The sequence below is a fragment of the Cheilinus undulatus genome, linkage group 17 (assembly GCF_018320785.1).
Source record: "Cheilinus undulatus linkage group 17, ASM1832078v1, whole genome shotgun sequence".
NCBI classification, from domain to species: domain Eukaryota; kingdom Metazoa; phylum Chordata; class Actinopteri; order Labriformes; family Labridae; genus Cheilinus; species Cheilinus undulatus.
The window spans coordinates 38,306,891-38,319,906 of record NC_054881.1 but is presented as its reverse complement, the minus strand read 5'-3'; the positions used below and the strand labels follow the sequence as shown (position 1 = coordinate 38,319,906).

General features: G+C 39.3%; 1 protein-coding gene across 1 annotated transcript in view; it reads right to left on the bottom strand.

Moving 5' to 3' along the window:
* dcc (DCC netrin 1 receptor) overlaps window positions 1-13,016 on the bottom strand; it is a 326,580-nt gene that overhangs the window by 96,987 nt on the left and 216,577 nt on the right. The window contains exon 17 of the mRNA XM_041810331.1: window positions 856-1,028. Coding sequence (XP_041666265.1) covers window positions 856-1,028 — 173 coding nt within the window. The remainder of the gene's footprint in view (window positions 1-855; window positions 1,029-13,016) is intronic.

Sequence of the window (13,016 nt, the reverse complement as noted above, 5' to 3'; positions counted from 1 at the left end):
TGCCACTTCAATTCTGCTTTTTGCAAATTGATTTTTTTCCCCTTTCACCCATTTCAGATGCCTCTTGCCATTACAGGTCACATTTTACACATTTCCCCCCAATTTTAGTTATTTTTCACTTGTTTTCTGCACCTTTTAGCTGCTTTCTCACAATTTTAGTCACTTTTCACTCATTTTTCCACACCTTTAAGCTGCTTTTTGCCAATTTTAGTTATGTTTCACCCATATTCTCTCACCTTTCTGCTGGTTTTTGCCAATTTTTGTCACTTGTCACTCATTTTCCAACACTTTTTGCCAATTTTAGTTATTTTTCACTCATTTCTCTCCACCTTTTAGCTGTTTTATCTCAATTTTAGTCACTTTTCACTCATTTCCCCTCACCTTTAGGCTGTTTTTTGCCAATTTTAGTAATTTTTCAATCATTTTCCCCCACCTTTTTGCTGCTTTTTGCCCATTTTAGTCACTTTTCAATCATTTTTCTAATGCTTTTTTACCATTATTGCCACCTGTAAGTCATGTTTTTGTCATGTCTCACCCATTTCTGCCACTTTTTCTCCACACTTCTTGTCACTTTTCGCCCAGTTTCTGACATTTTCTGCCTGTTTTACTCCTGTTCACCCATTTTTGCCACTTTTTTGCAGCTTGTTCACCTATTTTGCCAGCTTAGACTTAATTGTATTGCCACTTTCACCCACTTTTCACTCAGATTGTGGCTCTTGCAAAGGTATTTTCAGCAGTTTGGCTCTTTGGTTGAGCATGGTTGAGTAACACTGGTCTAAAGTCAGGCATCAGGATCAGGTTTAAGTTTTAAGTCCTGGTAACCATGGTGTTTCTGAAAAGGACTGACTGGTTTACCTTGTACTTTCCACTGGTGGAGTAGCTGGTCTTCCACTTGACGGAGTAGTATCGGACCTCAGACGCCTTCTGGTTCTTGGTCATGGAGTTGTCGGCCCAGGATACCCGGACTGAGTCTGAGGACAGGGCCACGGCTTGGACCCCTACCGGTGGAATCATGGGAGTGCTGGTGTCTGGCATGGGAGTGGGGTATTTATCAAAGAGGTGGAAGAGGTCATCCTCAGAGGGGTCAATGGGGTCTGAGGGTGGGCGTTAATGGTAACCATGTTGTTTGTGGGTAATAAATGACATCATTCAGTGCATTGGTGATGGTGGTGGCATGGGCGTTTGTTCACATTAAAATGATGATGTTCATATACGCAAGAGAAAAAAAAAAGGTGACATGCAAGTTTGGAAGAGGCATGCAGGAGGTGGTTATGAGGTTTGAAACGGGAGAGGATGTAAAAGGAGAGAAAAGAGGAAAAAAGACAAAAGATAAGGAAAAGTCATTCTAAACAGCAGATTGAGGCTTGGATCCACAGAGGGTTTTAGCATAAGAAACAGAAGACAACATCTGCAAGTCCTTCACAGCTCGGACCTCTGGGAAATTCTAAAGTCCGACAATTGTCTCTCATCTCTAGCTCTCCGTCCCACTGCAGTGGGGTTCAGCGTGTTTCGCATACAAGCTGTAAAGCTCAGCAGTGACCACCGGCTTTGACAGAAGTCGATTCCCCATTTAAATTCTCTGTTATCATTCCTAAAATCCTGAAATCAATCATTTTAATCCATGAACCATACTATTAAGTGACCCAAATACTCATGACCTGTTAAGGCACCAAAACAGGACTGGAAAATGGAGAAAAAGCCAAAGGTTCTTAGTTCAAAGAGAATGATAGCTTTTCTAACTTTAATAATGTACATGGATCTTCTTTCTATTTATCTTTGTTGTGGTGTTTGTATTGTTAATAATAATTTTGTTTCTGAAATAGTTTGCTTTAATCTAATAGCAGCTAAAGAGCAGCTGGATGTCCATCATTAGGCCAATTACCCTCTGCTCCGTGGAGTCCATTAATCCCTGATAACTGGACACCTCGAAGGGCATTACCTGCTTATACCATGGTGACTTGCCAACGAAAATAATTAATAAAACTACTAATTTATCATTTTATTTTGTGATCAAAATAGAAGGTTTACTAAAACAAGATTTTCTTTCCCCTAGCAATGGCTGAGGGCTTGACTAATAATCGGAATAACCATTCCAATCCCATAACGTTCTCATAACTATAAACCTGAACGTTTACATGAACAGTCATCTGATAGAAAGCTTAGTTTTAGCAGACCGGCTGTTTGAATAAACAGACTAATTCCTCTTTCTGCACCACAAGGTCACAGACGTGAAAGGGAGCTGTCCACACCCTGCAGGTGCTGATTCTCCATCAGACACGTCAATATTTATCAGATATTATCATGTCGGTTCATCAGAAGCATTTCCTTTGGCTCTACAAAGAAATACTGGCTTCTTTTTCTTTTGTTTATGTTATTTAAATCTTCAGATAATAGTTTATAGCAGATAGAACAGGTGGGAAGTGAGTTCTTGCGACACTCACGTCTCAGAGTTGAGGTGAGAGTTAAGTTAAGGTGATTAGAAGATAAGACCGTTTTACATTACTGGTCTTAAACCTGGCGTCTGTCATTTTATTTATGTCAGTTAAGTGACGGTTGATGCCGGTCTGCAGGCTCCTTAGGCTGGCAGTGCTGTACTCCCTGGTCAGAAAATATGACTGTCTCAGGTTGCTATAGTTACTCCTGACGGAGTAACAGCTAACAGCTGCTGTGCATTAATTTGGAACAGTGTAATGAGTTTTTGACCGGAACTACTTGTGAAGTTCAAACTGTGTCCATATATCAGAAGTTAATGGACACCAGTGGAATTTCCAGAGCCAATCAGAATCGAGTATTCACCAAGACCATGGTATAATACAAGGTAATAAGCACCTTATTCTTGAGAAATAACTAGATAAATTTATCTCTCACTATAAAATGACTATGTAATTACTGGGTAATTAAAGCCCACTATAATAAAGTGTTAACGTTACGTCTATCAAATGGTGCACAGTATGGTCACCATTAAGAGCTGACAGCCAGAGTTCAGAGGGATGGAGGATATTTCCATGGTGACAGTAGCCTCTGCCAATTACAGGTGTCGCTGTGTCTCTCTAGGATTTTGAATTCTGTAGTTAATCAAAAATAAACCCTGTGGTCTCAAAATAAGGTTGATATAAAAGAAGCTTCTGGCCTCTATAGGAGTGTGCAGCACTGTTTCACACTCTTTGATAGTTATGCCAATATGACTAATAATCTAATCCACTTTAATGGGGTTTTAACTTCTGGAACCACACTGCTGAGCTCTATTGACTCTAGGTTTGTTACTTCCTTTCTTTCAGCTCACTATAGCGGGACGCAGATTGTTCACAGCCCACCAGACTGGCAGCTGGTCGAGGCTGTGATATCAACCACAAGAGCTGAATGCTGCAGAGCCTGCCAGGGTTTGTTAGCCCGTGTGCTCAGGCAATTGATGTCACGTCATGCAAATCTCTGGAACAGTTTTGGTAAACAGAATATAATCATTATTGCTGGAAATGATGGCTGGAGCGATGAAAATGGCTCTAAATGTGTGCGTTTTAGCTCTAATGAAGCGTAAAAACAGCCCTTACAAAAACAAACCTTTCGAAGAGGGAGAATAATCACTAATGTAAACACATCGCATGAATAATGCATTTCTTTATGTGCAGACAATCCTAACATGGTTCACATTCCAGATTTCAATTATTTATCACTTGCAGATGGATTGAGAATTCATCACATCTGAAGTTGTTTTTTACATCAAATTCACAGGAGAGTTTCAGAAACAAGCTTGCCATCTGGCACTATATTGTTTTCCGGGCTTCGTATCAGTTCACACAATGTTGGCTTCTGTATATTTGTACAAATGAAACCCATCTGTGTGGATCTGTGCCTCCAGCCAATCAGAAAGTAGACACTGCCTTCAGGTGCCTCCAGAAATATTGTAGATTGGAGCATTTTTAGCATGAACCAAACCAAAAAAAACCAAGAACATGTCCAATTTGATGATTAAAATGAGCATGGAGTAGACTATGTTGTCGGAATAACAAAGTAAAACTCTTGTAAACCAGTTCATTGTTGTCATTTAGCATCCAAACACCTCACAGAATCATACTATGTGAAGCTGAAGGAGGATCTGAAGGCAGAAGGACATGAAACAGATGCTAACAGATGCTAAGAGAGAGCTGGAACGAGCAAATGAAGAGAATAAGATGTCAAATTTGCTCTGCTGATTCCAGCCCTGTGCTCACTCATCTACTGATAGACCTATAGGAAGCAGAAACACAGTTAGTGACAGACACAGCTCAAAATCAACACAGACAGCTGCTCATGTTCAACCAATCATGGAGAAAAAGTGCAGTTGTACACAATATATTCAGGTTGGATTATGTAGCATGAAGATTTAGAACTTTTTAAAGATACACAACATCCATATCCTTCTCTTTGAAGGGAATCGAATCTTACTCCTTCCTAGTTGTGTAACGCAGGGGTGTCCAACTCAACCCAGCTTGTGGTACAGTTACAACCAGCCCACCAGATCGTATCATATTTTTATTATAACTGTCCCACTGGTTTGAGGTCTGCAGATTTCCTCCAGTTTAAAAATGTAAATGTAACCATGACGATCTAAAATATCCTTGTTAAGTCATAAAAATTAGAAAAATTTAAAAACATCAAATAAAAAAAAATCAGGAATGTGGTAAAACACATTCATGTTTTAATTTCATATTCTTAATTTTGCATCTCTCATTTATGACACAAAGTTATGGTTTTGACTTTTTATATCATATGTTGACCTTTTCAATTGATAATTTTGACTTTTGATATCATTTTTTGACCCTCTAGATCAGGGGTGCCCAAATTCTTTTCAGTGAAGGGCCAAAAATAAATCGGGCTGGAGGGTCACGGGCCAAAACTAAACATTCATGTTGCAGTGCCTGAAAGTAAATATGCCTGTAGCATAATTGTGCAAAATAATAACTCATACAAAGTAATTTTGAAAATGAATAACACTATTCTTTATTGTGGTTCACAGCATGAAATTACTGAACATCCATATGGCACAAATACTAATTGGGCATACCGCCTTGAAATCAATTTCAGTAAAAAAGTACTCATGTTCCCAACTATTTTTAAACTTTCTCTTATCAGTGTGCCTCTGCCTCACACGCTCCATCTCTGCCATGATCTCAGCTTGACCCCAGCAGCTTCTCACTGACTCGCTCTCTGGTCATGGAGTTCCAGATCTGAGCTGACGGGAGCTCAACGGCGCCACCCTACCCCCAATGTAACACAATGTTAATGTGTGGTCAGGAGAGGAAGTGCAACAATAAATAAATATTGAAAGAACTATTTAGACTTCTGGCCGTGGGAAAATGATAATTAAAAAAAAAAAAAAAAAATTCGAACTGTGGGCCAAAAATAATCACTCATGGGCCAAAGTTGGCCCACGGGCCCCAAATTGGACAGCCCTGCTCTAGATCCACAATTTTAACATGTTAAGTAATATTTTGACCTTTTAAATTCGTAATTATGATTTTTTTTCCTCATGTTTTGACCTTTACAGCACCTTACTTTGACTTTTATCTCACAATTCGACCTTTAAGATCCTCACTTTTAAATTTTAAGTAATATTTGGACCTTTAAAACTCACAATTTAAATGATTTTCTCACGCTTTGATGTTTTAAACTTCTGATTTTGAATTAATTTAATATTTTGACTGTCAAGGATCATGATTTCAACTTTCTATCTCATATATTTGCCTTTAAAAACATTATTTTGACTTTAAATGCCATCTTTTGAAGATTTTGAGCTAAAAAGTTTGAATTTCGATCTCAGATTCTGAGCCTTTAAACTTGAATTTGGCCCCTGCTGTGTTTTAGTTTGACATCCCTGGTGTAACAGTATTTGTTCTGTCCTAAACCCTGATTGGTTAGTGCACGTAGTCACATGACGAATATGTCTGAGCAGAGACGAAAGGCAGTCACACATGACAGTATTTACCCACTAATCTAGATAACGCTGTAACCACTGCATCAGCTATTTACCCACAACTGTGACATTGTCATGGCAGACTTCATAAATCATAGATATGATGCTTTGCTCTAGAATGCACATATTGTGTTTTGCATTTTTAATGTATTTATAAGGCTTTTCATTTCTGTATTTTGCAGCCTTTTCCCCTTTTGTAGTCCCATGTTTAGTTTACCCCTGGCTGTACCAACTATCACAGACATTTCTAAATAACACCAGATGGAACAACTTGTGGGCTGCACCACTATCAGTTGAAATAAAAAAGGGAAAACTAGATTTATAAATCTGGGACTTAAAGGGATACTTCAACATTTTGGCAAATTCGCCCATTGCCGTAATTCCTATAGTCTTAGTAACAGGTTTGTTTCCTTTAGTTGTTGGTGCAAGCTGTTTCTAGATCTGGGGGAACCGATATACCTGCTTCCACAGCTAACGCTATGGAAGCAGACAGAATTTTTTGCTTTCCCTCATCAAACTCATCAAATACACAATCCAACAACTCCAAAACGCTCTTGTGGACAAGTCGTGACCTGCACATTCACCACGCTATGAAATAATCATGGAACATTAGGAGACAGAGATGTTTTTAAGTTAAATGCAAAGCCGGAACTTCACTCCAGACATGGCTGCTGCACTGTGTCCCTCCGCCCAGTGGTTTACTCAAGAAATAGTTCAGAGTATTTGCTTCATGTGTTGTAATGTTACATAATTATATGTTATTATTTCATAGCGTGGTGAATGTGCAGGTCACAACTTGTCCACAAGAGCGTTTTGGAGTTGTTGGATTGTGTATTTGATGAGTTTGGTGAGGGAAAGAATTAGCTGTGCGGCTGGTATATCAGTCCCCCCAAATCTAGAAACAGCTTGCACCGACAACTAAAGGAAACTAACCTTTTACCAAGACTAAAGGGATTATGGCAATGGGCAAATTTGCCAAAATGTTGAAGTATCCCTTTAATGTTCCTTTTGTACCAATGGCCCAAACTCATACATAATTATAACCCCAAAATCAAACTATGAAACACTTGTCTATGTGTTCCTGTATAGTGTCCTTGGGTTTCTTGAAAGGCCCTATATAAATCCAAGATATTATTATTATTTTTATTATTATTATTATTCAAACCTGCGGGTAAATCTGTCAAAATGCAATGTGTCAGTATCTTTTCTGCCTCTTAGCTGTAGAAAGCAGGGACCCCAAGTTGGGCAGTGTCCATAGAACACACTACTATGATTTGGTTCCAGATTGAGGCAAGAAAATAAATGCTTGGACTAAAAGTAAAGACTAAAATGCGAGGACTTTATGGACTAAAACTAGACTAAAATGTTTTGAGTTTTTGTCGACTAAAATTCGACTAAACTAGAAAGGATAGAAATGACTAAAACGGGACTAAAACTAAAATGCACTTCATTCAAAGACTAAAATCAAAACTAAAATTAAAAATAGCTTCCAAAATTAACACTGCTATTAACAGTCTGTTCTGCTCCCCACTAACTTCACTGGTAAACTGAGTAACAAACTGAGAAAATGATCAAGTGAAGTATTTGCTTCTTTTTTGCACATAATTGCACACCGTGCTCCCTCTCCCTCACTCGTCCCTCACTGGCCTATTTCAGTGTGCACTCGCAGAGAAGAGCAGGATGGCAGAGACACTTGTTAACAGCTTTTCACAACTGAGGCCGGGTTACTACTGTAAATCCATGCATAGCCTTTGAAATGTATAAGCATTGGGAATGTCATTATAGTAATGATTTCTGGTATTAGAATTGATGAGATAATTGTACAAAATGTGCATTCCAGTTTAGGGTATTTGCTTGAAAAGCTGGGATAATTTTCTGTTTGGGCATTTTAGGGAATTTGCTTGGAAGTTATCAAGTTTTCAGTTGAAATTTAGAGGTTGTGTTTGTATGTTTTGGAGAGTTTCAATGCTTTAAATGTATTTAATTTTCACTTTTATTTTTCCTTTTTTGTACATTTCATTAAATTTTTTACAAAATGTTGGGGGAACCAGATTGGGAATATTCATTTTCATGGAATTTTGGAGAAAGTTTTTGAAAATGTACAGAATTTACCAAGAAATTTGAGGGGGGGATTTGCATTCATACTTGGGTAAATTTTCAGGAATTTGCACTGAATTTTTTGGGAAGTTTTAATTGGAATTTTAAGGCTTTATGAGGAAATTTCACTGAAACATTTTAAGGGCTATCTATAGACATTTTTGGCTACTTTGCATGGGATACTTTAAAAATATGTTCAAGAATTTTCAGACAAATTTTAGGTAATTTTTTAAAATTGTATGGAATTTATTTGGGTTTTGGAAAGGAATATTTCCATGAAATTCCCGTTCAACACCAAGGCTGATGTTTTAGCTTATCAGACCGTACTTATCCCAAATAAGTGGGAGAAACTAAAAATGATCTCCAAACAAAGTGGGTTAAAAACAGTGCAGAGAAGATGAGAGGGAGGAGAAGCCAGCAGGTCTCATAGCTCTGCCAGGTCTTTTTGTGAGTTGCTATTGCATGCAACCTCTCTCATTTCTTGTTTTAACGGCTGCTTCTTTTTCTGTTAGAAGGCAGTTAGGAGCATTACTGCCACTGGTAGTCAAAACCACAGTGGTTCTGGATGAATACACCCCTATTGATAACCCATTAGCAACCATCAGATCCAAGCTAGTGTTAGCACTAAGCCTTCTCTGCCATTATGCTTTAAAAATTAAAAATCCGTTATAAGAAAGTGAGTGCCAGAATTTACTGCTAAGGTGTTTTAAACCACCTGAATGTCTAAAACTTTTGGTCTCAACTTTCATTATGAGTTCATGTGAAGGCAGGATTCGTCCCACTCATTGTGTTGTGTCTGCAGCCCCAACGAGACACCTGAGAGAATCAACAGTGACATCTAATGTGCTGCTGTTCAAGAGAGATGTACAGCTGCAGGGGAGGAAGCAGACAGAGAGACTGATGAGAGAGCGAGAGAGCGAGAGAGAGGGACTGATGAAAGAGGTGTTTGGAGCTGCAGGCTGAGCTGCAGCAGCCGGTGTCGTGGTTAAACTGGTCGTCCAGCATCACAATAACGCTCCAGTCAGGACAGAATACTGATGAGGACGGGGGACACGCCTCCTCCTCCATCCCTAATTCAAGATCCATACATCCCTCCTCCATCTGCTCACTTCTTCATCCTCCTTTCCACATTTTCTGCTCCTCCTTTTGTCATTTTCTCTGCTGTGTCATTGCTCCTCCCCTGATCCCTTCTTACTTGATCCCCTTTATCTCGCAGATCTCGTCTCCCCTCTATTTCTTTGATTTCTCTTTCCATTACCTTTTCTCTGCCTCACTTCTCTCTCTCTCTCTCTCTCCCTCCATCCTCCCGTGTCCTCCCCCCCTCTCCTTCTTTATCCTTCTCTCTGCGGTCCTCCGGTCGTTGATTAAATGATGGCTGGTGTAGGATCAGGTTTGTGTGCGGTGTGCAGGCGGCGAGGCGAGGACGAGGCAGTATATTAACGAGGATCCGACCGTTAACGAGGCGTTTTTTAAAGCTCTCGTAAAAGGAGAAAACTCTCCAGCAGCCTGCCGCCATAAAGTGACGGTGAATTCAGCTCGAGACGGCATGACAGGACAAAAAGTGTGCATGTGTGTTGGTGTGTGTTAGTGTATAGTTGTGTTTGTGTGTCACAGCTGATGACCTTGTCAGAATAGTAATGGGTTCAGCCTCTGTTTCAGCCCTCAGGGTCTCAGCTTATCAACTCCGGACTGTCAGAGCAAAACTCCACGTTTGACTGTGTATCTCTACATAACGCCACTTATTTTCAGATACCTACACGGAGCTGCAGGTGTGTCTATTCAGCTCTATAGAAGCACAGGTGTTTGAAAATTCCATCAGAATTGAGTCAACACAAGGCCTTTCCACAGTGGTTGGTGTTACCAATGCTGCATAGTGCTACTCCTGCACTGGGTAAAAGTCCTTTTAACTCTTAGGGTGCATTCACACCAGAGCTGTTTGGTCTGCTTTAAACGAACTCTGGTCCATTTTCCTGGATAGTCTGATTCGTTTGGAGTGGTGTGAAAGCTCACACCAACTCTGGTGGGGCCCAAACAAGTGGACTCTAGTCCGCCTGAAAACAGGGGGTCTTGGTCCGCTTCCAAATGAACCCTGGTGTGGTTCGTTGGAGGTGTTACAGCAAAGTGGACCAAGTTGTGAACCAAAGACAGGTAGTGGCATAAAGCGTAATGATACAAGGATTTATATGTGATTTAATACACTCAAATACATGTCGGTACCTTGTTTGGCATCTGTGTAGCCATGGCAACACGTCGTAGTACGTGTTTATTTATTCTTCTCGTGTAAAGAACGACATGTTGGACAGCTCACCATCTCGCTGACTGCTCCTTATGCCCCAGTGCAAGAGCAGAAACCTCAAGACAGCGTAAATTTTGTGTTTTTTTCATTCTATTCATTTTTCATTTTATGTGGAAAAAAGACCGGTGGAAGGAGCTAGATTTCCCCATTTCATCTTCTTCTACGCCAGCTTTTCTTCTTAGTCGCTGTTTGTTTGTGACGACAGTGCCCCTAGTGGGCAGATGTTGTAGGTGTTCAGATAGTTTGGTGCGTTTGACAAAGAGGAGTATAAATGCAAACCAAACCAAAGAAAAGTGAAAAATTGTTGCAATTTCCGTTCCAAAACAGACTGAGTTCCCTGGACTATCAGGTGTGAAAACCACCTTAGATGCACAAATTTTATTATCTACGAGGGCCACAGATCTGCAAAAATGCTTTCGACTACCTCCAACCGCCCTCTAATAATGTAAAACAGACCTGCTCTAATTTGATCCACAGCTATTTCCCCTTTTGTGCAAAGCTGCTCGGGGCTTTTAACAATAAAATGGCTGTTTTCATTTTTGGGATAACGGCGGATGTGGCTTAGGAGAGAAAAAGTCTTTCCCCACAAGGATCAATTCTTTGTCCCAGTCATTTTAATATCTACATGCTGTATTTTGTAGCATCCCTTGCAATGCCTAATCAGATGACACACAACTGTAAAGCTTCAATGCAAAAAAGGGCAGCTTAATATAAGATAAAAACACTAAATCTGGGAAGAAGGGCACTCAAAACTAGGGAAATTATCTGTCCATGCAGCAAGACAGTTTTACTCAATAAGATGTCTTGAAACAAGATTGTTTAATCTAGAAATAAGTGAGTCAGCATAGCCCTTCAAAAGGGCAGAAAAAGCTGGTTTCAAGCTGAGATTAAGCAGAAAAATTACAATAATATAATAAAATATTATCAAAGTTAGTTTAAAAATATTCAATATTAGTAAAGTATGATTAAGCTGTGTCTTAAAACAAGTTGGTTTATCTTGAAATAAGTCTAAATCCATGTTAAAAGTAAACCATAAAACTTAAAACCAGTCCATATTTTTGACCATACATGTAAATGTTTCCACTGAAATCAGGCTAGATCATTTCTTTCCAACGTTGTTTTACTTGTTTGAAGTCAGAATTATTCTAATCAATAAATTTCATTTTTTCATTGATGCTTTTTATATGATTCTTAAATCAAGCAACTTAAGTTTGTTATTGAATCTTGAAAGAAATATTGATTTTAATGAGACTGTGGGTGAGAGAACTACTGTAGCTTATTTTAACAGTTATTTAACTTAAGGACTTCCTGACTAATTGAGACAAAAAATGATATAATTGTGCTTGATTTAAGATTATACTGTAAAGTTACACGCTAAAAATAAGAAATTAACTTTTAAAACAAGATAACTTGTCTAACATTTCTTAATCTAAGTTTTTTTTATTTTAATTTAAGTTTTTTTCCATGCACTTGGTGATATATGACTTGGATGCAGCTGCTCGGCCATGGAAACCCATTCCATGAAGCTCTCTACGCACTGTTCTTGAGCTAAGGAAGCTGAAGGCACATGAAGTTTGGAGGTCTGTAGCCATTGACTCTGCAGACAGTTGGCCACCTCTGCGCACTACGCGCCTCAGCATCCGCTGACCCCGCTCCGTCATTTTACGGGGCCTACTACTTCGCGACTGAGTTGCTGTCGTTCCCAATCGCGTCCACTTTGTTATAATACCACTGACAGTTGACTGTGCAATATTTAGGAGTGAGGAAATTTCATGACTGGACTTGTTGCACAGGTGGCATCCTATCAGTACCATGTTGGAGTTCACTGAGTTCCTGAGAGCGAGCCATTCTTTCACAAATGTTTGTAGAAACAGTCTGCATGCCTAGGTGCTGGATTTTATACACCTGTGGCCATGGAAGTGATTGGAACACCTGATTTCATTTATTTGGATAGGTGAGTAAATACTTTTGGCAATACAGTGTATGTCCCATACTATGGACAGGTTATCTGTCTAAAAATGTGTCTTTGTCCAACAAACTCCAGGTTTTTCACAAATGTTCCTAAAACCCTGGAGTGTTTATATAATATTTCTGACAGTGCTGACACTGAAGAATGCCAGGGGATTTTGATTTTTTTAAAGGAAAGTTTTAACGTCTTTAAACCAAACTTTGTCTGTGGGAGCTTGGATGTTTCTACATGTCTTTATAACTTAAGTGAAGTTTTGAGTCCTCTTCTTAAGAACTCACCATGTCTGAGCAATCCAGATGTTTTTTATAAGTCATTTTTCTGTTTATTTCTGCCTTTATTGTTTTATAAAAACTCTATTGTGCCCAGGAAACATTAATACAGCTAAGTGTCTATAGACGCCTGTGTCCTTAAGCACTAAAGTTTCATTCGCTCCCTCTTTCTACATCCTACGCCGTCTCCTCCTCACATATCATCCTCTTATCTTTCTCTCTATTATCATGCCCACTTTGTCTCCTCGCTCATCTCTTTCCTCTCCCTGTTGTAATTTATTTTCTTCTCCTGCTTCTCTCTTCTTTCCATGAGCTTTTATTAAAGTCCATCAAATGTCTTCCTCTGCCTCCCCGCTGTTTCTTGCTCTCTCTGGGACCCTCATCTCCTCCTCCTCCTCTTCTCCGTCGCTCCATCCTTCTCCCTTATTTTAAAGA